At 38.3% G+C, this 24383-nt stretch overlaps 3 protein-coding genes and 1 pseudogene across 6 annotated transcripts in view; 1 reads left to right on the top strand and 3 right to left on the bottom strand.

The window, feature by feature from the left end:
• Window positions 1-1758: 1758 nt before the first annotated feature.
• Window positions 1759-10076, bottom strand: LOC147500639 (O-fucosyltransferase 1-like). 2 transcript variants are annotated; one of them, XM_086562236.1, is made up of 12 exons: window positions 9943-10076; window positions 7705-7764; window positions 6886-7199; window positions 6042-6140; window positions 5625-5925; window positions 5466-5544; window positions 5320-5390; window positions 5032-5120; window positions 4335-4462; window positions 3972-4221; window positions 3285-3414; window positions 1759-2295 (listed from the first exon to the last, which is right to left on the bottom strand). In XM_086562236.1, the coding sequence occupies exons 5-12, from the start codon at window positions 5820-5822 to the stop codon at window positions 1993-1995; spliced, it is 1248 nt and encodes a 415-aa protein (XP_086418362.1). In that variant the 5' UTR covers window positions 5823-5925; window positions 6042-6140; window positions 6886-7199; window positions 7705-7764; window positions 9943-10076; the 3' UTR covers window positions 1759-1992. The 2 variants fall into 2 exon arrangements, with proteins under 2 accessions (XP_086418362.1, XP_086418361.1); XM_086562235.1 differs by lacking the exons at window positions 3972-4221; window positions 4335-4462 and having other exon boundaries at window positions 9943-10067.
• LOC147500638 (rust resistance kinase Lr10-like) lies at window positions 8019-10654 on the bottom strand. Of its 2 annotated transcripts, none has more exons than XM_086562232.1 (3): window positions 9727-10654; window positions 9364-9402; window positions 8019-9264 (listed from the first exon to the last, which is right to left on the bottom strand). In XM_086562232.1, the coding sequence occupies exons 1-3, from the start codon at window positions 10505-10507 to the stop codon at window positions 8174-8176; spliced, it is 1911 nt and encodes a 636-aa protein (XP_086418358.1). In that variant the 5' UTR covers window positions 10508-10654; the 3' UTR covers window positions 8019-8173. The 2 variants fall into 2 exon arrangements, with proteins under 2 accessions (XP_086418358.1, XP_086418357.1); XM_086562231.1 differs by having other exon boundaries at window positions 9355-9402; window positions 9727-10616.
• Window positions 10655-11196: 542 nt separating this feature from the next.
• LOC147500626 (O-fucosyltransferase 1-like) overlaps window positions 11197-24383 on the bottom strand; it is a 120559-nt pseudogene continuing 107372 nt past the window's right edge. Inside the window, exon 10 of the transcript XR_015196433.1 lies at window positions 11197-12183. The product of XR_015196433.1 is annotated as an O-fucosyltransferase 1-like (transcript). The remainder of the gene's footprint in view (window positions 12184-24383) is intronic.
• On the top strand, window positions 22508-24304 carry LOC147500637 (uncharacterized). Its single transcript, XM_086562247.1, has 3 exons — window positions 22508-22804; window positions 23324-23440; window positions 23980-24304. Exons 1-3 carry the CDS (start codon window positions 22733-22735, stop codon window positions 24139-24141), a joined length of 351 nt encoding a protein of 116 aa, XP_086418373.1. The 5' UTR covers window positions 22508-22732; the 3' UTR covers window positions 24142-24304.

Genomic DNA, 24383 nt, shown 5'->3' with positions numbered 1-24383 from the left:
CCATCCGACCCACCAGCATATAATTTAACAAGTTCCAGTGTAATAATTAAGCATGTCATTACACTCTTGCTATGCTTCAATAGAAAACAAACACAAAGGATCTCTCACTATTAAGAAAAATAAGTAATGATAGTAACACATAAAAAGGCCGGACTAACAATCGTAGCAAATATGTATTTCAGTATTTGAAGTCTTGAACTAGAACTTAAAACGTTTTATTGTTTGTTGCTTTTATAATTAAACACACTGAATTGAATACTGAAACTAGTTTGCCTAGGTAACAATCAACTGAAATCAATCTATTGAAAAATAAGAATAAAAAAGGGAAAGCTCCCTTCTATGACAATATAGCTAGTAGACATATGAATATTTGAGAACCGCAATGCAAGCAACGAGGCTGCGAATAAAATAATAAGAACAGGGGTAACACATGATATAAGATTGTTGTAAACACATAAGTTGTTGAATATCTATGGATTAAAGTTGTAAACACATACGAGTCTGTGGACAGATTCTATCTCTGAAATGTCCACTTTTGCAGTGGCAACGAGAAACACACGTAGAAATACAAAAATGTAAAGAAAATATTCCTTTGAATCATGTTAAAGCCATCGGGCTAAATATCTCAAACACAAGAACCTGCAAAAATTACGTCAAAAACAGGGTTGAGAAGAAATAATCTATAAACTAATACTTACTTAAGCAAAAAGAATAAAAATAAAAAACAAAAAACAAAAAACAAGCATTTCTAAATTCGCCATTGACATTGAGAGAAATTGCGATCATTCGATAGTTTAATAAAACCCTGTAACACCAAAGAGTCATATGGAGCTTGAAGATCGATCATGCCATTAGAGGATAACAGTCAAAGAAAGGAGCTATAAAATATCTTTTTACGGTTACTGAAAAATATTACAATGAGACCCATCCCTATCTAAATTTAAAAAGCAGTGGGTCGTATCACAAATCCAAATTCGGTGGTAGAGTTACTCTTCTAATAGCATCTCTAGGTGGTGGTAGCATACTCTTCAAATTTGAAGAATGCTACCACAAAATCTGATAGCAAATTTCGACCAACTCTAGATGGTCGCAAATTCGTGGTCGCAAAATTCATTGGAGATGACCCTGCGCGACATTAGTACTGGCGCAAGATCATGAATAGCGACATTACAACTGTCGCCCCCAAGTTCAAAAAACTCACGCGACATTCCCAAATCGCCGCACCAAATTGAAAAAAAAAAAAATAACCAGCGACATTAGTAGTGGCGACAAACTACATTGGCGGCGTGGTGTTGGTCAAAGTCAAAAAAAAACTTGGGGCGACATTAGTAATCGGAACGACATTACTATTTCGCGCCGCGATCCGAGATCCAAACCTCCGGATTTGCGAACAAGAATGCGACGGGCGGGTTATGCGATTACCGAATGCGACCACCTAGAGTTGGAATTAGGAAATTAGGACGCATTTCTTCAAATTTGAAGAATCGACCACGGATAGATCCACCTAGAGATGCTCTAACAATGAAGAAGAAGATTGTGAAGGTGGATGAAGAAAAGGACTTGGAGGCATATCCAACTCTTCAATGTTTCCTTCTAACATCTCTACCACCTTAGTCATAGAAGGCCGATATCTTTGTGTTTGTTGCACCAAAGTGCCACTACAATCATCTTTTGGTCGTTTCCTCAAACATCTCACGGGATCCTTCTATAGTGAAGTCCGGTTTAAGATGATTATATGAATTATGGTGCGAAGGAAAATATATCTCACTCATGTTCTCCACTTTTTGCGTTAATGTTCTTTCTTCCTCCAATCATTTCAAACACCATCATTCCATAACTATAAACATCCGACTTGTGAGACACCCCGCCAAAGTTTCTGCAGTAAACTTCAGGTGCAATGTAACCTATAGTTCCTCGAGCTCCAACCATGGACACGACACTGACATCTCTTGTTGGACAAAGTTTGGCCATCCCAAAGTCGGATGTTTATAGTTATGGTGCGAAAGCCATAGTATAGATGATGCCACATATCATTGTTGGCAAAGTTGCTAGGCCATCATACGTTGGCATGAAAATGTCTGCTAGGAGGCAAACCATGTAATCAACGGCAGGGCTCAATAAACCCCTGGTGTTCTCAGCCAGCTCATCTGGAGGGCCTACTGTGCTGTGATTTTTGAGATGTGGAAATAGGGTTTGGAACGGCTTCATGAAGCGTTTGTCACCAAAGAGTTCGCCAGCCGCAATGTATATTCGGGTTGAATTGTCAAAATTCATGGCGCTTAAGATGAGACCCACCTGCATATAATTTAACTTAACATGTCATCACAATATTGCTATGCTTCGATAGAATATGAATTTCTGAAAAGAAACACATTAAGGATCTCTCATTATTAACAAAAAAAAGTAATGAGAGTATTTCAGATAAAAAGGCGGGATCAACAATTATAGCAAATATGTACTTAAATCTTGAACTAGAACTTAAAACGTTTCATTGTCAGTTGCTGATGAAGTGTGCTAACCACCAATTTTTGTCCTTCACATACAATACTTACTTCAAAGGACCCGGTTAAACCAGATAAAAGGTACATTATGGTTCACTAATGTCTACTAAGAACTATATCGACCGCTTAAGTCGACAGATTGGGTTACCCAAAGCTACGTACTGTTATCAATCTCATTTCTGCTAATTCTGTAAAGAGCACATCTGGCTCTTCAAATTGACAGATCCTCGACTAATGCTGGACCAAATAAAGCCAAAGTATGTTCTATCAAGAAATTAAAACCTCAACGTCATAACAACTCCAGTATTTTCAAGGAATTTTAGGAATAGAGCAGAGACAAGAGGAACGTTGCATTATTCACGCCTGACTGGAACTTCCTGACTTCTTTCTAAGATAAGAACTTTTACAGATCCTACTACATTTAGATTATGACATAACAGGACGAGAAAATGTTGCTTGACGACAAGAACTTTGACATCTCCTACCAACTACAATTACATAATTAGTTCATGCTACAAGACATCCTACCTAGTTTCATACCTCCTAGTACACTGCTGACCTTAAATCCAACGGGAAAGACAAAAAACAACATATAAGTGGCTCCCTTTTTTATTTTATTTTCTTTTGTTCCCTCTTTTCCTTGATAAAAATCTCATAAGCCCAGTCTTAGGGTGGAGTAGGTGATAGAATATACCTTTTCAATTTCAACTATCTCAAGCTAATGTAACTAAATGATAATATAAGAAAAGAACTACAGCTGTCAGATAAACAAGAAGCATTCACCTCTTCAGGAGTCAAAGGGCATTTCCCAATAGCTTGTCTTTCACTGTAAACAAGTGATATCTCAGCAAAGTTTTCCTTCCTGTACTTCCTTAGTATCTTCTGTGCCTGAGGCGTAAAGATATCAAAGCACCTGTAGTTCATAGCTTAAAGACCGTCAGGATGTGAAATGGATATGCATACAGCCATACAGGAAAGGCTCTACACATATATACATGTATATCCCATTACGGACTATGAAATCTTCACATCACTTATTTTGTGTTACTTGCCCCATTACCACGTTCAATATCAAGAACAAGTGTCATCCATGTAAAAATCAATACAACATAGTTTACTTGGTAATATGGACGAATTAATAGGTACACTAGACCACACAGTAAACATCTTGACGAGTGAAGCCAACTGGAGATATTTCACCTTATGCGTTTGAGCCAGTAGGCCAATGATTGTGCACCCCTCCCCATATACATATACATATACATACATATATGTATATGTGTGTGAGTGTGTGTGTGTATATCTTTTATTTTAAGACTAGATTATATACATTTTCCCAGCAAGAAACATTCTCACTCAGTATAGCAATTCTTTGCTCAAAGAAAGGACCATTTTGTTACTCAACAGTTTGGAATTTTCAAGACACAAAATGCAGTATCAAAGTAAAATATATTTCACATAAGTACCTACCCAGCAAATGCAAGCATATCCATCTCGAATTGAAGATTAATTGCTATGAAGTGGCCCTGTGAACGGAGTTTATATACTATCAGGTTACTTAACTTCATAATTTGTGGCTTAAACCGCAGAGCATGATAGTTCACTCTACACCTCAATCTTTGATATTCAGGGTTATCAATCTCTTCTTCCAAACGATGTGAAAACGGTGTAAGGTAAATAGCACCATGTTCCTTCATCTTCTCTAAAGCATCTGTTGTGTCTTGAATATCTTCTTCCAAACAATGTGAAAACGGTGTAAGGTCCTTTTAGGAGCCGGGCTGTATGTATATATATATATATATATATATATGCACATCGAATATCTCGTCTCACCTGATAAGCTTTCATTTTCTTTTCTGTTTTCCCATTTGAGCGGGATTTCAGGAAGGCTATCCACAATTCTCACATCATATCTCAGTGATTTGATGAAATGTTCAACGTCATAAATACCTTTAAACCCACTGACGACAAACCACTATTCTACATGCACTGAATCAGGTCGACTGAGACCATTATATTATTGATATCATAAACCCCCACAAAATTGCAAAGGAGAACCTCCGTCTCTTAGAATGGAAGATTTTTTAAGTTTCAAGGAGAGATTTCTCAAAATACGAAGGCTCACTTGAAGAGGACTAATGGTAGCTTACACGATTCAGAAATTTAAAGTAACCACTTGATAATCCGTTACACATTTCTGTTTCACCAAGTTGGCATGTAAATGTGAGTTGACATGTCGGTGTATGGTAGTAAAATTACAGTTTAGTAGTTGTAGAATGGGATCAACTTTGTATAAATTTCAAATCATTAAGACTACTATCTTTCTGCAGTGGGCTCCTTCAAGATTGAATTGATTGCCTCGAGTGCCCTGGTCTCTTTCAAGGTTCAACACTTACATTTGAGAATCAATCAACAAATTCACAAAAACTAAAACGATGATGGGCATACTGAAACCATGAAATATCTAATACTTTTAACAATTAACAAGAGATGCCATCTCAATGGTTGTGTGAGCATGAGAAAGTAATACCTATAGTCATGCCAGAATGAGTTTGCATCCAACTCGGGCAACACAAGTGTGGCGTTCATGATTCGTGCAGTGAGAACCGCATTACAAATCTGCATCATCCAACAAATAATTGTACGACCAACACAATGATAGATAGTCAAAGTGACTAAGATACATTTCAGCAGTTAACAAAAAAAGTACAGACATTCGTGTAACCTAATGCTGAACAGCAAGCTTACTCATTTTTAATTATCAATGATTAACTTAATACTAAAATTCCGAGAAGAAACCAATGACACAAATACAAACCGCACTACATTGTTGATTCAAACCGCCGTTGCAACGGACACTCAAATAACCATTGGTCTCATTTGGAGGAGCTGCAAACAAATTAACTATAATCACAAACTGCTTTCTAGTACATAATGTGTCAACCAAAAGAAAAGGTTACATACGTGGCCAGTCAGAGCGAGGAGCAGATGATGGTCTCCAACCATGAAAAGCAGCAGTATCCCAAAGTTGAACTACACGAATCTGCTTTTGAACATCAAATTAATAATAAATATATAATAAAAAAGTGACAAATTTAATTAGGAAAAGAAAGAAGAAGTGACCTCAGATCGAGTGGACGAGTTGCTACTAGTTGTAGTAGTGCCCTTGATGGTGGAGTAAAGAGAGAGAGTACAAATCACGAGAACGAGTACAGCAATTGATAATCTACCTAACATTCCTTGTATCCATCCTCCTCCATTCATTTGTTTCCCATGATGATTTCTATTAATTGTTGTTCCTCTTATTCTTCCCGCCATCATTGCACTTCACCAACATATTTTGTCCCATACGTTGATCGAGCTATTTGCTTAGCAATTCTTGTCCATTTGGATCAGCAAACTTCACTCTTGGCCACTGCAAGAACTGGTGGAAGCCAAAGGAAACAGTTAGCAACGAGCACAACAATGTTTCAGCTATTCTGAGGCAACAAAATAACACTTTAACATAGGTATAGAGAATGAGAGAGCCAATAGACTTACTGGGGCTTTACAGTGAATGTTGAGTTCTTCATTCATTTCCCTTAGACGGCTCTTTGCCAAGTCCTCTGCTCTTAAAGCCTTCTGGCATGCTACTTTTACCTGCAATGTTATTTACTAAAAAGGTAAAATTGGAGGCCAACTTTCAGCTAATGCTACTGCACTTCTACAACTGTATTTAAGATAACACACATCCTTTGACATATGGTGCAGACCACCATTACGGTACGTTAAGTGGTATCTCAGTTCATACTTTTCCTGGGTAAATCAAATATTTATAGGGAACTCTTACAATAGACTTGTCCATAAAAGATTTCCAAGTATATAGGAAGAGGGCGAAGAGCAACACGACTCTGAAAAATGATTTCTGTGTCAGCTCGTACACAGATGAGCCATCAGAAATTCAGAATGCTACAGACCAAGACATCAAAACCTACATAGTCCTCCCCTTGACATTTATTTTCCAACATATTCACTGATTATAGAACATTGTTTCTTACTGAAGTTTAACTTTGCAGATACATGTTAACGACACCATCATTCATACTTATCACAAAAAATTCCTTTAATGCCCTAATTGAAGTCAAGACTTGAATTTGAAGTAGTCAAGTCATTGAAAAGATAAAAGCATGCTATGTATCTTCTAATGATCTAGCCTAAACATAACACAACTGCACAGAATGATTTTCAGATTTTCACAACTAAGGGAGAATTCTACACCGCATTTGTTTCTTTCAGACTTCCTAGCAACAGCATATACAAGATGGGAAATTCAAAAGAACGACAAAAGGCCAGGAAGGTAGCAAGATAAAAATAAATAAACTTTTATGAATAAATTTATTTCTACCTGAGCCACTTCAACCATGGCAAGACCATCAGAGCCATCAATAGATTTCGCTAGTAGACTACGAACGCGCGACAGTTCCTTCATTAGCCCCAAGGCCACTTCTCGAGAATCTTGCATCTGGTTTCTCGAGAACTCAAATGCCCGTTCTGCATGGAGACGGAATGAAGCACACTTTGAGACAAGTGCAAATTCCTCTGCATCCCCGTGGACATCTCTTGAGTATCCCCATAGGAGAAAGCGATTCAATGTTCGCTAGCAGCAACGCATATTCAGGTGGAATTGTCAAAATCTATGGAGCGTAAGATGAGGCCCACCTGCACATAATTTAACAAGTTCCAGTGTCATATTAAGCACACTCTTGCTATGCTTCAGTAGAATATGAACTTCTGAAAACAAACACAGCGGATGTCTCTCTACTAACAAAAATAAGAAATGATAGCAATACAGATAAAAAGGCGGGACTACCAATCGTAGCAACTTAAAATGTTTTATTGTCAGTAGCTTTTATAAATAAACATACTGAATTGAATACTGAAACTAGTTTGCCAAGGCAACAATCAAAAGAACAAAATCCACCACTCTATCAACTGAAATCTATTGAACAAAAGAAAAAGAAAACGGAAAGCACCCTTATATGACAATATAGCTAGTAAAAGTATGAATATTTGAGAACGGCAATGCAAGCTACGAGGCCGCTAATAAAATAAACAGAACATGGGACACACACAATATAAGATTGCTGTAAACACATGAGTTGTTGAATATCTACGGATTAAAGTTGAACAAGACAGTAAAGAGCGAAAGAAGTTAATCACATACGCTTCTGTGGACAGATTCTATCTCTGAACTCTCCACTTTTGCAGTGGCAACGAGAAACACCTGTATAAATACAAAAATGTAAACTAAATATTCCTTTGCGTCAAGTTAAAACCATCGGGATAAAGATGTCAGACACAGGAAGCTCCAAAAAGTACCTCAAAAACAGGGTTGAGAAGAAAAAATTTATAATCTAATACTTATTTAACTAAAAAAAACAAAAAAAAAAGAACACTTCAAAGTTTGACATTGACATTGAGAGAAATTGCGATCATTCGATAGTTTAATAAAACCCTGTAACACCAAAGAGTCATATGGAGCTTGAAGATCGATCATGCCATTGGAGGATAACAGTCAAAGAAAGGAGCTATAAAATATCTTTTACAGTTGCTGAAAAATATTACAATGAGACCCTTCCCTACATAAATTTAAAGAGCAGTGTCGTAGCACAAATCCAAATTCGGTGGTAGAGTTACTCTTCTAATAATGCAGAAGAAGATTGTGAAGGTGGATGAAGAAAAGGACTTGGAGGCATATCCAACTCTTCAATGTTTCCTTCTAACATCTCTACCACCTTAGTCATAGAAGGCCGATCTGCTGGGTGTGTTTGTATGCACCAAAGTGCCACTACAATCATCTTTTTGGTCGTTTCCTCAAACATCTCACAGGATCCTTCTATAGTGAAGTCTAGTTTAAGATGATTATATACCCACTGCGGAAAATATATCTCACTCATGTTCTCCACTTTTGCGTTAATGTTCTTTCTTCCTCCAATCATTTCAAACACCATCATTCCATAACTATAAACATCCGACTTGTGAGACACCCCACCAAAGTTTCTGCAGTAAACTTCAGGTGCAATGTAACCTATAGTTCCTCGAGCTCCAACCATGGACACGACACTGACATCTCTTGTTGGACAAAGTTTGGCCATCCCAAAGTCGGAGATTTTTGGGCAAAAATCTTCGTCTAGAAGGATATTGTGAGGTTTTATGTCGAAATGTAAAATGCGTGTGTTACAACCACGATGCAGGTACTCCAAACCTCTGGCAATGCCAAGTGCTATTAGGTAAAGCTTTTCCGTTCCCAAAGGAGGCGTTAAGCTTGATTCCTTCTCTTTGTAAATAAACATTTCAAGTGATCCATTCGGCATGAACTCATACACAAGAGCTCTTTTGGCTCTCTCGGTACAAAAGCCGAGAAGGCTGACCACATTGACATGGTTAGTCTTGCCAATGGTAGCAACTTCATTGACAAAATCTTCTCCATTACCCTTTGACTCATTCAATACCTTCACTGCCACTAAACGGCCATCACGAAGCTGTCCTTTGAACACGCAGCCATATCCTCCTTTGCCTAATGTATCTTTAAAGGAATTGGTCATTTTCTTGACTTCTGAATACTTGTACCTTTGTAGACCAAGACATTCATAGTTCTCCAAGAACACTTCCACATTTGTTGAAGTCTCCTTTTTATTCCACCAACGAGAGACAAATAAGAAAATTATCTTCCTGTAAAGTACCAATAAGATTGTAAGAACTACTCCAACTCCAAAGAGTACACCTGTAAACAAAGAGGTAGCTTTTAAATTAAAAAACTGCAAATGTTTTTATAAAGAGCCGATACATGATATATAGTATATAGTAAGCTCACCAATAACACCAATAATAATTATTATCTGTTTTGCCGTAAAGCCTGAGCCTGCAATTCAAACATGTGGTTATCTTAGCACATGGCATGACCATAGTCACAAGCTCATTTTATTGAATCGTACAATAATTTTGTTGTTCTTTTTTCTCTTAGAATTCCGAGTGCATTACAAGCTCTATCTCAATTTCTAATACCAACGATATTTGAACTGTCATCGAAATGATTTTTCATACTAAATTCGCGTTAGAATCACTTATAAACAATATGGATAATTACTTAAAAGAATGAATTACTTGTTTGATAATAGTGTAGAATTAAGAAAAGATGATTATTCATTTATTTGTAAGGATTAGAAATTATAAATTAGAAACATACCTATATCATGATAGATGCAAGTACGAAAACTTGTACTATTAAACTGGCACCTCCTTCCTGAATTCTCGCAGTCCTGACATTCATTAGTAGGCGCAGACCAGTTGAGCTTAAACCCTAGTTTTAATTCCTGTGTTAAGTTTGGTGCCGCGTAACTAAACGTTGCCACTACACTCTCCGAACAGGTTTTGTACCCGACAAATCCTATTGGAATGTTACCTTCAGTGAAAGCATAAGAACGTTCATTTGTGGTGTTGTCTAGACAAGGAATAAGCTGCTCGACATTTTGGGTATTGTTGGTGCAATTGTAGAAGACAATAGCACTGGTATATTCACCGAAGTAGCGCAAGTACGGTGTGGATTGTAACGAGAAATTTCTTCGTGGTTGAGGACAATCTTGGTCTACTATATCCACGTCCACTATTGTTAATAACTTCTGATCGTAATCTATCTCTCGCACAAGATAGTGGTGGTTGGAGATATTAATGACCGGACGGGAGTCTAAACATTTTATCACTAATCCTGGATATCCAGTATCTTTGAAAGTATTCACGGGATAGATAAACCCGTCGTCCTTTCTCAGTAATCCTGGATATCCTTCATCATATAGAGTATCCACGGGATCGATAAACCCGCCGTCATCCACAATCTGGTCACCTGAATTAAGTCGAAACGGGTATCGAACATAAAAATCGGCTGTACAATTCTCGGAAGTGACTAGAAGAATTCCATTGAGGCCGATGAGAACTAGGACGAAAGTGAGGAACTGAAGCAATTGAAACATTATGACAACTCCAATCTCACACACACATACTATACTTCTGATCTGTTTACAACTCTTGAGCAGGTCAGTGGAACAACAGGGACAAGATTTTTAATAATAGAGCTCATCTCCATAGACGACTTCATCAAGTCTTCTGCCATTCAAATCAAATCCACATAATGTGTGGTCATAATTGTTTTAGGTTCACCTGACTTTGCACCTACAGGATGAGACCAAGTTGTATTGAGTCTACAATTCTAAGTTGAATTGTGTACAATTCTAAGTTGTATTGAGTCTGCTTTTCTTGAGAGTTACTTTCAGTTTGCCCAGCTTGGGAATAATAAGTCGTTGTTTCCCTCTTATCTAAAAAGAATAATAAGTCGTTCTGTTGTGGATTTTAGGAATTTGTAATGACTTGACTTCACCCTAAACGACAAGATAAGCAATTTGTAATGTCCTCATAGGGATACGGATGAGGTCTTCGAGGGTTAGATGTTTGGATGTGTGATCGGATGTGTGATCCAACAGTCTAGAAATACAACATCCTCTCATCTTCTCTCTCATTCTTGTTGTTCTTGATTTTCATACCATTGGAACATACATCCAACAGTCTGCGGACCCTCACCCCTAAGAATATCTCGGGGTAGCTCCGGAGCCAATTTTAATCATGCCATGATTCACAAAGATTCAACCCAATTACAATTTCACCATTTGCATGTAACCATTGTCAATTGTCAAACACAAAGAATCCAAGTTCACAACAGCTCAGTATCACCTTTACAACTAAGTGGCTAACACCTACACAGGATTGTATTCTTTCAACATGAATCGGTTACAAAAGGGTACAATACTACAATGTTCCTTCTTTCCTTTTATATTACAGACTGCTGAATGACAATCCCAGTATATCACCCACCGCCTGGCCTTGCACTCGCGCAACATCCAACACTGTCACAAACGAATCGCAGAAAAGGTGAAACCCATTCAGGAAGCGCTATCCACTCATCCAATTTACAAAACTGTCTCAATATAGACAAAGAATAACCACCAATCTTTGTATAGAGACAAAGCTTCTTATTTTGCAGTGGAATCAGTCAGAACTGTCAGATTTAATGAATTTGTTTCCTTGCCATCAGTTTCTTCACCGTGCATCTTGCTATTAAGAACTTCTACCACATTCTCTGGTGGGCACTTATCCACTGGATTCTGTGGTGATGTTTAGCAGAAACACTCTGGCCATGAGTTGGTAAAGACAGACTCTGGTCTTACTCGCTTGTGAGGCCCACCAAACTGTGTTTTCTGCATGACACGCCTAACAGCTTCTTCAAAACCGGTGGTTCGATGGTTTTCCCTGTCGATCAATATTGGAGCAAGAGCTTGCCTATCAGGTTGAATTATGGTGCGAAAGCCATAGTATAGATGATGCCACACAACATTGTTGGCAAAGTTGCTAGGCCATCATACGTTGGCATGAAAATGTCTGCTAGGAGGCAAACCATGTAATCAACGGCAGGGCTCAATAAACCCCTGGTGTTCTCAGCCAGCTCATCTGGAGGGCCTACTGTGCTGTGATTTTCGAGACGTGGAAATAGGGTTTGGAACGGCTTCATGAAGTGTTCGCCACCAAAGAGTTTGCCAGCCACAATGTATATTCGGGTTGAATTGTCAAAATTCATGGCACTTGAGATGAGACCCACCTGCACTTAACATGTCATCACAATATTGCTATGCTTCGATAGAATACGAATTTCTGAAAAGAAACGCATTAAGGATCTCTCATTATTAACAAAAATAACTAATGATAGTATTTCAGATAAAAAGGCGGGATCAACAATTATAGCAAATATGTACTTAAGTCTTGAACTAGAACTTAAAAGTTAAAACGTTTCATTGTCAGTTGCTGATGAAGTGTGATAACCACCATTTTTTGTCCTTCACATACAATACTTACTTCAAAGGACCCGGTTAAACCAGATAAAAGGTACATTATGGTTCAATAAAGTCTACTAAGAACTATATCGACCGCTTAAGTCGACAGATTGGGTTACCCAAAGCTATGTACTGTTATCAATCTCATTTCTGCTAATTCTGCAGAGAGCACATCTGGCTCTTCAAATTGACAGATCCTCGACTAATGCTGGACCAAATAAAGCCAAAGTATGTTCTATCAAAAAATTAAAACCTCAACGTCATAACAACTCCAGTATTTTCAAGGAATTTTAGGAATAGAGCAGAGACAAGAGGAACGCTGCATCATTCACGCCTGACTGGAACTTCCTGACTTCTTTCTAAGATAAGAACTTTTACACCTCCTACTACATTTAGATTATGACATAACAGGACGAGAAAATGTTGCTTGACGACAAGAACTTTGACATCTAAGAAAAGAACTACAGGTGTCAGATAAACAAGAAGCATTCACCTGTTCAGGAGTTAAAGGGCATTTCCCAATAGCTCGTCTTTCACTGTAAACAAGTGATTTCTCAGCAAAGTTTTCCTTCCTGTACTTCCTTAGTATCTTTTGTTCCTGAGGCGTAAAGATATCAAAGCACCTGTAGTTCATAGATTAAAGACCGTCAGGATGTGATATGGATATACATACAGGAAAGGTTCTACACATATATACATCGGTGTGAAAACTAAAATCACTGTCAATCTCTGACTCATCCAATCTCTCCACCGCCTGTGTTTCCGCCTTGAATCTCGTTAGAAAATCTTTCAGTGACTCTTTCTTTGCTTGCTTCAACTGGAATAAAACTGACACTTGCTTTGGCTTCACCCTTTGATGACCATAATTAGTCAGGAACCTTTCTTCAATCTCTCTAAAACAAGAAATGGATCTTTCTGGAATTGTGCAAAACCACTTTAACGCTTTTCCTTTCAAGCTTGACCAAAATGACCGACATAACACAGCATCCCAATACTCGGTGCCCTGATATATTGAGAACTGATGTCGATAGCTAAACAGATGGTCCATAGGATCCGTAGTTCCTTCATATTGGCTCAATTTTGGATTCTTGAACTTTGGAGGTAACGAGGCCCTCTCTATTTCCTTTCTTAATGGATTTCTACCGACATGATCTGCCAACTTTCTTATCGATGCCGAGACTTTTTCTAACAACTGATTTTCTAACTGCTTTTGCATCATTTCTTGTACCATCTCCTTCGTGACTAAGGTTCTATTTTCTTCTTCATTCATCCCTTTCGGAGTTGTTCTTGCTACCGATTGCACTTCTTCGATATGACTCTTTTTTCTTTCCTCGAGATGACTTTTTTTTACTATTGGAGTTCCCGAACTCAACTCCTCATCATCCTTCTCATACATAGCATCTTCAGCACGCTTCTCCTTCTCTTCTCTTATCAATTTATTCTCAGCTATTAACATCTGGTTAAGCTTTTCTAAATCATTCATCATTCTCAACAACTCTTTTAAAGACACTTCTTTCTCTTGCAATTCCTCTGCTTCTTCTATCATCCTACTAGTGGATCTTCGAGTTCTTCGCCCCTCATTCCTAGATATAGCCTCAGAAGTACTTCCCTCATTAACCATCATTGCCTTACTTGTTGTAGCATGCTTTGGAGGCATCTTGATTACTCTTTCTAGCCAACTTCAAATAATGGATTCAACCAAAGAAAAAGAAAACGAAAAATCACACTCGCGATCTTTGTCTTTGAACCCAGACGGCGCCAATGTAAGATGCAAGAAAAGATGATTATGATAAACTAAGTTTCTTCTTTTTTCATTAATGGTGGTTACATTGTTCACTCCATCTTTCTCTCTGTTTACATCCGACAAAATATAAAAAGTAAAGTCAAAATGTTTCCCAAATGAATCTCTTCTTTCTTTTTTTTGTCTCTACTCCTTTTATAGTTGCTCCAGCTCCATCCAATAGTTTGGTGACCACCACATTACCCCCTCTCGAAATTTTCAAATTTTATAAATGAAAATTTGAAGATTTCGAGAATAAATCAAAAAATAAACTTTTTTTTTGCGCAAACACTATTCATCAACACTGTACACCCCGATACTGTGCATCCTCGATACTGTTCATAAATACTATTCGTCCGATACTGTATATCCTCAATACTATTCATGAAGACTGTTCATAAACACTATTCATCCAATACTGTGCATCGACACTGTTCATCTCGATACACTATTCCTCGGTACTGTTCATTAGCTATATTCATCCAATATTGTGCATCGACATTGTTCATCTCGATACACTATTCCTCGATACTGTTTATTAGCACTATTCATCTGATACTGTGCATAGACACTATTCTTCGATACTGTTCATCGGCATTGTGCACCCAACACTGTTCATCCGAGATGAAAATTTTGTAAGTGAATTTTTGAAATTCGAGATGGCATTTTTGTAAATAAATTTTTGAAATCCTAGATGGCATTTTTGTAAATAAATTTTTGAAATCCTAGATGACAATTTTTACAATTAAATTTTGGAAATTCGAGATGGCATTTTTGTAAATAATTTTTCCAACTCCGATATGACATTTTTCGAAATTCGAGATGGCAATTTTCAAAATTCGAGATGGCAATTTTATTTTTCGATATTGGCCTGGTATCGATATAATTCTACAAACATCAGGATTTTTTTATATTGATCTGGTATCGAGACAATGGGCTACAAATACCAGAATTTTTATTATATTAACCTGAATATCGATAAAATTCTACAAATACCAGGATTTTAATTGAAATTGAAAATTTGGAATTTGAAGTAGAATTTTGATATAAAGAATTTTTGAATCTGAATTTTGACAATATAAAATTTAGAATTTAGAATAAAATTTGATAAAATGAAAATTTTGAATTTTGAGATAAAATTTTTGAATTTGAAATAGAATTTGATAAATGAAAATTTTTGATAAAAGAAAATTTTTGAGCTCTTCATCCCATCTCAACTGATCGATCCATAGTCATTAAAAAGTCGCCCCAAACGATAATTTTATATCGGTATTCTTTAAATTATCAATACAAATATCGGAAAATATTGGCCCGAGGTGAATAGCCTGATATCGACAATACAACTTTTGTCCCCAAGTGATTTGTTTATATCGGTCACAAGTGGCATATCTGTTTTGTCCCAAATGATAATTTTATCTGCCCAAGTGATATCGGGCTCCACGGATTTATCTGCCGTTGGCTCCAAATGGTTTGTTCATATCGATATTGATTTAGTTTCCCAAGTGAGCCTCTAATTGAATAATGGAAAATTAGCCCAACCAAAAACCTAGTTTTTGTCTCCAAGTATTCTGTTTATATCGGTCTCGAAAAAAATTGATTTATATCGGTTGGCTTTCTCTCCAAATGAATCTCCCCAAGATTTACTTACAGCCGGTGACATTCTCAATTTGAAGTTCAAATGAATCCACCCTATCAAGCTCACAACTGTTTCATCATCTAGTATTTTGCCCCATGTGACTTATCTTTTTATCGGTGTGAAAACTATTGCCCTCCATCTTCCAATGTTGGTTCTCCTTGACCGAAGCCTTAGAAATCTCAGCCGCAATCTAGAATCTTAACCGGAGTCCAATGTCGAAACTCTTCTTATTAGAAAACTTCAGCCTGAACAACACAATTCCCTTCTTTCTTTCAATCACAAAAAACCCAAATTTCACCCTATCAATCTCTGAAAAAGACATTTAAATGATTGATCTATATTGTGTTCATGATATCGGTGGGGTATTCTTCTTGGTTTTCCTGAATACCGACTATAGAAAGTCGCCACCAATGTTGGTATCGAAGTTGAAACTGTTGGGTATCGGTATCGAAGTTGGTAATCAAAGTTGCAATGTTGGGTTGAGGTATCAAAGTTGGGTGTCGGAGTTGAGGTTGGGTATCGAGATTTTCTGGTCTGGGTATCGACTTCACCAAAGTCATCTTCTCTTTTAATATCTTAAATTAGGTTCATCACTATTCAATACCATCTCCCAAAAATACTCATCAACATCATTACCAAATTTACATAGGTGATTGTATATGGGATATCGGTATCGAATATGGTTGTTGGGGTTTCGGTATCGGAGTCGAGTATCGGTATTGAGTTGGGTATCTAAAGGTAAGCATCAAACCCTTTTAGTATGGTAGCCTTTTAGTATTTGACTATAAGGATAAGCGTGCTGAAGATGCTATGTATGAGAAGGATGATGAGGAGTCGAGTTCTGTAAACTTGCACTGGTTGGCAAACTAGATCTATCACGATGCTAGTCAAATACTAAAGGGCTACACAATCACAATCCAAGCTTTTGAAGTGGATAAAGGCCTAGACTTCTGTAAACTTGCACTGGTTGGCAAACTAGATCTATCACGATGCAATATGAGCATGGTTAATGATAAAATCAAACAATTGTGGGCTCCTAAGGGTGAATGGCAAGCTACACCATTAGGATCGGAAGATGATACATTATGTTCCGCTTCATTGATGAGGCCGACTACAATAGAATCTGGGGGCGAGGAACCTGGGTTTTTGGTGATCAGGTGTTAAGGTTGTCTAAATGGACCCCCAATTTCTCAACTAATTAGGAAAATCATTCGAATGCGCTGGTGTGGATCAGATTTCCAGGGCTCAGTCTTGAGTACTGGGAGATTAAAAAAATTCTCTCGCTTGCTAGAGCAATTGGCAGACCAAACCATACTGATGAAACAACAGCAAAAAGAACACTAGGATATTATGCTAGTGCTTAGTTGACCTTGATTTAACAGAGAAGATCCCAGAGAAAATTTGGGTGGAGGTAGAAGGAAAAGACACTAAATTCTGGCAAAAGGTGGACACTGGAAAAATACCGAAATTCTACAATCATTGTAAGAGGGTAGGTCACCTGGTAACTGAGTGTAGAATTCTCAAGGATGCATTCAACAAAGAGAATGAGCAGTCTAAAGAGAAGGATCTCTCGGGTGAAAAAGAACAATCTGCAACCGAGGGCATGCATAGAAACCAGAGAAGAAGATGGAAGAGGAACAATAAGAACGATGGGGGTGTTGGAGGAGAACAGCAGGCAGCTCGGCCAAATGTGGTTACTCTAAACAACTTCGGTCCTGAGAATGTTTTGGGTGAGACACCGGTAAATCAAGACCAAGTACAGACAGAGGTGCAGTCAGTACATGGTGAACAAGTAGTTGCTCCTACAGAAGTGTAATCAGTGCATGGTGAACCAGTAGTTGAGTCTACAGAGGTACAGATAGTACATAGCGATGATCATGCAGACGAAGTGCAAGAAGAAACCATACAACATGTGGAATCTGACTTACCAAAGGAGACTGATGTTGTACAATCAGAACAACATGAGGGATTAGATGAAATCCTGGAAGTGGACAGAGGTCGTGTGGAACAAGCTGAGGCAGTTATGACAGAAAGGGTCACTTCAGTAATGGTAGAGAATTTCACTTCAGTAGTGGCAGAGAATGTCACTACAATGACTCCAACACTGGTGGAGCATGAGGCTGGTCCTAGCTTACCATGTAAAGGATTGGAAATCAATAACCAATTCCTCATACTTTAGAATGAAGAGTTGGATGGGGATAGCCACCCTATGGAACCTCAGGAAAAAGCAAGGACTAGCATTCGGTGGACTGATATTGTGGAGAATCAAGCTCTAAAAGATAGTCTGAGGTGGAAAAAAAAGGTAAGAGGGGGTCGTTTGTGCCTCCTGTTGCTAAGGTGCAGAATCCTAATCACAATTCTCAATGAAGACCCTCTTCTGGAATATTAGGGGTGCCTTAAAGATTACAGCTAGAGATAGATTGAAAGAGATGATCAGTACTAATACGCCGGATGTTGTTTGTTTGGCTGAGGCCCTCATCAGACCTCAAGTAAATGTGATTAGCTCCTTTAGTATCAATTTTTTTGAAGAGTACATTCTGCACAATGATTGCCCTAGCAGAATGGGTAATATCTGGGTTCTGGCCAAGAAAGGAGTGAAGATGTCGCTTATTTCTTCCTCGGCCCAGCAAATAACTGTAATGGTGGAAGATTGCATACTATCTTTTGTTCACGCAAACTGTTTGCTAGTTAATAGACGGCAGCTTTGGGATGAGTTGAAGTTGGTGTCCACAGTGTTACCTTGGCTAGTCATGGGTGATTTTAATGTGGTTCTGAGAAACGAGGAAAAGAAAGGAAAAAGGCCACCTAGTAGAACAGCTATGAAAGAATTTCATGAGGTTGTTAACACAAATAAACTTTTTGAAAGCCACTGGGAGGGAGTCCATTTTACATGGTGTAACAACCAGTGGGACCGAACAGAGTCCTTTCAAAGTTAGATATGGCCTTTTACAATGAGGCTTGGAATCATAAGTTCTCAGGTTGGAAGTATAAGGTTCGTGCTCAACAAGGCTCAGACCACTCTCCACTTATGGGAATGCATCCTCTTATCCCCAAACCTAAGATACCTTTCAGATTCAATAAGATGTGGACTTCACACCCTTTCTTTTTAAATTTGGTTGCGTATAGTTGGAATCAAGATATGATAGCTGCACCAATGGTTAAAGTGATGAAAAAGCTCCAAAGACTGAAAGAGGACCTTAAAAAGTGGAATTGGGACATTTTTGGGCATGTAGATGATAATATAAGAAGAGCTCAAGAGGATTTACTCATATCACAAGTTCTGGCTGATCAACACCCTGAGGATGAGCAAATTACTCCTACAGTTGTTCAGAAAGAAACAGAGCTTGATGCAGCAAGAGTAAATAGAACTTCTTTACTCAAGCAAAAGAGTAGAACTCACTTTGAGGACGATGGTGATAGAAATTCAGCATACTTCCACAACATGTGCAAAATCAGACAAGGAGCAGCCATTATGACTGAGATCATGACTGAAGATGGGATATTGCTAGCTGAACAAGACCTTATCAAGGACCATGTTGTTGATTTCTACACAAAGAAATTCAAGGAGAAGCCAGTTCAAGAAGATTTAGGCATACTGAGTTTAGTTCCCAACCTGATTTTTGAAGAAGATAACTACTCTCTTGATAGAACCCCTTCTTATGAGGAGATTCAACATGCTGTGTTTAGTATGAAGACAGATAGTTCACCGGGCCCAATGGTTTCCAATGACACTTCTACCACAAATACTGGAGCATAATCAAACAAGATATATGCATTGCAGTACAATCATTTTTCATCCAAGGTTGCCTACCTAAGGGAATGAACTCCAATTTCATCTCTTTTATTCCAAAGAACAAAAATGCACAGAAGCTTAGCCAATACAGGCCTATCTGTATGAGTAACTTCTTCATGAAGATTATAACGAAGCTACTCCAGTTAAGACTCAATGATGTGGCTGGAAAACTAATCACTCTTGAACAGACAGGATTTGTTCTGGGAAGAAGTTCTCAGTCTAGTATAGCCATGGCCTCAGAATTGATGAATGAACTGAAGCAGAAAAGATATGGGGGGTTGGTTGCACTGAAGCTGGACATCACCTAAGCTTATGACACAATGAGCTGGGACTTCCTATGTCAGGTTATGCTTACACTTGGTTTTTCTTCTATGTGGATTAGGAGGATCAAAACTATTATAAGTTCAGCACTCACTTCTATTCTGTTAAATGGTGGTCCTGTGGGGTACTTCCCAATGAGTAGAGGACTAAAGCAAGGGGACCCACTGTCCCCATTGCTATTTGTTATTGCTGAAGATTCTTTGAGCCGAACCCTCCTTTACTTAAGGAGCATGAAGCATGTGAAGCTAATGGTCTCTATCAAAGGTGTCCATGCTCCTAGTCACCTGCTTTTTGCTGATGACATCATTGTGTTTGCAAATGTAGATATTCGAGGGCTAAGAAAAATAAATTATATTTTGGAAAGATACCAACGGGCATCCGGCCAATATGTGAACAAAGAAAAAAGTAAATTTTGTTTTGGAGGCTTCACTCAAGCAAGAAAGGAGACAGCCATGCAGCAGCTGAATATGAAAGAGGGCTTCTTATCAGAAAAATACCTTGGTATACCTCTACACCAAGGTAAAATCACAAGAGCATCAGTTTCGCCTGTTCTTGATAAAATAAAGAAAAAACTCTCGAGTTGGAAGGGAAACTTGTTGTCGTTCCAAGGGCGAGTTATTCTTATCAAGTCTGTTCTCTGTAGCTTACCCATTCATAACATGGCAATCCTCAAGTGGCCTACATCGATGATCAATGAAGTTGAAAGGTTGATAAGAAATTTTTTGTGGTCAGGTGACCCTACCATCAGAAAAGTTATGACCGTAAGTTGGGAGAATACGTGCAAACCTTTGTTGGAAGGTGGGCTTGGGATCAGAAAGCTTGCGGATATAAACGCTGCTATGCTTATGAAGTTGGCCTGGGAAATCTTACACGAGAAAACTGATTTTGCAAGATTTATGAATGCAAAATATTTCAATGAGGATGGTGAAATTCTAAACTACCATAAGCCTACATCCATTTGGTCTGGGATAAGGAATGCCTTGGTGGAAGTGGTGAAGAGATCACAGTGGGTTGTGGCAGATGGGGAACAAGTGGATTTGTGGCCCAGCAACTGGTTGGGCACTCAGTCTTTGAAGCAAGCTCTCGGTGTCGATTCTGCACAGATTAAGGGGTGTAGAACAAGAGTGTGTGATTTGTTAGTAGAAGATAAGTGGGTTATTCCTGATGTTATGAAGCAACTGATGGACAGTGTCAACCTTAGCATTGAGGTTGTTCACAAGTGTGACCCCCACTTTGAGGATTTCATTGTTTGGTGTCCAGACTCAAGAGGTAAGTTCTCGGTGAAATCAGCGTATGACCAAATCAGAAAAAAAGAAGCTAGTCACTGAATGGAGCAAGTTTCTATGGAATCAGTATATCCACCCTCGCTATGCAGCTCTGGCGTGAAAAATACTAAGACGAGGTGTGCCCATAGATGTGCGTGTTCAGAAAGTTGGTGTGCATTTAGCATCACGCTGCTGTCTCTGTAAAGATCATATTGAGTCCTTTACCCATTTGTTCTGGAAGTGCACCTTCTCTCAAAAGCTTTGGAAGTGGATTGCATTAGCTTTTAACTGCTCCACCCCTCTCAGAGACTTCAGTTCAGCGATGAATTTAGCTAAACTATGGAGCAGTAGAATACAACACTTATGGAGCTCAGCCATCATTGCAGGAATGGTAAGCATTTGGAAACAGAGAAACAAAGTGTATTTTGACAATAAAGTGCGTAACTTGTGGGAATGTAAGTTACAAGTCAAAATACAAGTAAAGATGTTGGCCAGACTCTCCCAAGCACATAGCTGGAACACCGAGGGTGATAATGTTATTCTAAGGTTCTGGGATGGCAATCCAAGACCAAGGAGAGCACCAAGCATCAAGCAATGTTATTGGATACCTCCTGACAACAATATCATCAAGCTTAATACCGATGGTTCATCTATGGGTAACCCAGGTCCATCAGGCATTGGTATAGTTTTTAGAAACTGCTTGGGAGAATTCCTTCTCACTGTGTGGCAGAATATTGGAGGGGGCACAAACTTCAGAGCTGAGTGTCTAGCAATTATTGTGGGGGTCGAAACGGCTTTACACAAAGGTTGGAAACAACTATGGGTAGAGTCCGATTCTGAAGCGGCTGTCAAGGCTTTTGAGAATGACCAGATCCCTTGGGAGCTTGTATCGAGATGGTTGAGTTGCAAACTTGACGTTCAATCCATCAAATTCATTGCAATTTGGCGAGAGGCCAATATCACTGCAGATGCACTTGCACGAGTTGATGGTGGTCTGCAAAATCAAGAGAAGTTCATTTACCTAGGAAGACCAAGTTGGATTCACAAGTGGGAAGCTCCTTTCCAAGTCTTCTACAGGTTTAAATGAATTATAACTAGATTTAGGTCTGACTTTGCTAGAATACGGTGTATGACAGTCTGTTGCCTACACTAATCATTTTTGTACTCTTTCCTCTTTCTTTTAATACAATTTAAACTTACCTAGTCAAAAAAAAAAAAAAAAAACAGCTTATCTTGACAGCTCACCACGTCTGTTAGATTACAATCCATCCAAAGGATCCAAAAAAAAAGAGTCGATGTTTGAATCTCCTTCGTCTTCAATGGCTTTTCTTTTCCGGGTTCAATTGATGAGGAGAGAGAGAGGAGACGGAGGAAGAAAACATGTTTCAATTGCTATTTCTTATTAAATTGTAAAATGACCAGTCTACCCCTGCTCTATTCCTTTGTTAACAGAAACCATGATCTGTCCATTGATTTTGTAAGATCTGGATGGTTAAGATGATATGTCAAGATAAGCTGTCAAATGGAGCTGTTAAAGGAGCTATTAAAGGAGCATGACGAGGAATTTTGGCGTCATCTGGAGTTCACAACCGAAGTAAGATGTGGTTACATTACGAAGTGCTAAATTTTGTCTTCCAGTAGTTCATAATTTTATTTTTCGTCATCCAATGTATTTCTCTGTGCATGTGTGTGGGGGGAGGGACAAAGTAAAGATATTGTTTAAATAGTTATTAACTTGCTTCAAGAGGAAATGTGAAATTATACTAAGAAGAGATTCCTGATGAAGAATAATCATAAATGGAGTTCAAGACAGCTGACATCATTCTACCCTATTGAAAAGCTAGAGAAGTTTTCATGGTACAACACTTATAAAGAGCACACAAAAACTGGTCGATCTTTTTATGTTCTGTTGCTTCCATGTTCTCAAAGATCCTAACTGCAGTCCCTTAAATTTACAGATGTGAGTTACAGTAGTTATAGCCATACAAATTGGTTTCAGGTTATTTGCCTTTGGATGCTACGGCTTTCATTTGCAACATAATTTTTGTAGAAATATGTCCTCAAGTGGTATAGCTCATCTAAAGGACCTCATTTCTGGATGTTGAAATGGCAGGTGAATCCACAGTTCTATGCATTTAGATGGATAACATTGCTGCTGACCCAAGAGTTCAACTTTGCAGACAGCCTTCACATCTGGGACACACTTTTAAGTGACCCAGAAGGTCCTCAGGTGTGTACTGGTTCTTTGATTGTATTCTTTATGCTATAAAGCGGTTCATAACAATGCTATAAAGTGGTTCATAACAACTACTGTCATCTTACTTGTAGCTAACTGTGTTAAAGTACAATAATATTCACATATTCGCGAGAGATGCTTTTGTGTCTCTTGCTTCTAATACTGTTGAATACACACTGGCGAAGATACAAGTCTGTAGGTGTCACGCATCCCATTTGTGTATTCACATCTGCAATGCCAAGACACTCGTTAAACATTTTGTCGGGGATATGTAGTATCATAGTAGATATAATGTTAAAGGTTGCCTAATTATTTTAATTAATTCGATTTATACCTCATTGAAAAGAATCCAAGGAAAGAAATGTTTTTAAAAATTGCCAGTACAATCTATCTTATTTTGGTTGCAAATTCGTCAGATGTCCATAGTAGAACGTATGTACTTGTGCAGTACGTGAATGGGTAAGGAGTCGATGCTTTTGTGAGTGTAATCCTGTTTCTTTCATTTTTTTATGCTGAAGATTGGGTATGTGCAGGAGACCTTGCTGCGGGTATGCTGTGCAATGTTGGTTCTCATTCGCAGGCGTCTATTGGCAGGAGATTTCACTTCTAATCTCAAGCTGCTCCAACACTACCCATCAACCAATATCAGTCACCTCTATGTTGCTGACAAGTTACGTGCTCGGTCAGTTGGGTAGTTTGCACAACCATTCTAAATTTTTGGGGATTGTAATTTACGCCATCTCCAACACCTCTTTCCACATATCCATTGCTTCAGAATGTAAAATGTATCAGTTATAGATGTATGTCCGTAGCAAACATCTCATTTCGTATAATGCATTTCATTTTGGTTTAGTGGGATGAGATTTTGTCCCGTCGGAGTCACAGTTGATTGGTTTAATACGTGGTCGTTTTAAGACAAACAGTTCAATCAGCTCAA

The sequence above is a fragment of the Coptis chinensis genome, chromosome 5 (assembly GCF_015680905.1).
Source record: "Coptis chinensis isolate HL-2020 chromosome 5, ASM1568090v1, whole genome shotgun sequence".
NCBI classification, from domain to species: Eukaryota; Viridiplantae; Streptophyta; class Magnoliopsida; order Ranunculales; family Ranunculaceae; genus Coptis; species Coptis chinensis.
This window is presented reverse-complemented; position numbering and strand designations above follow the sequence as displayed.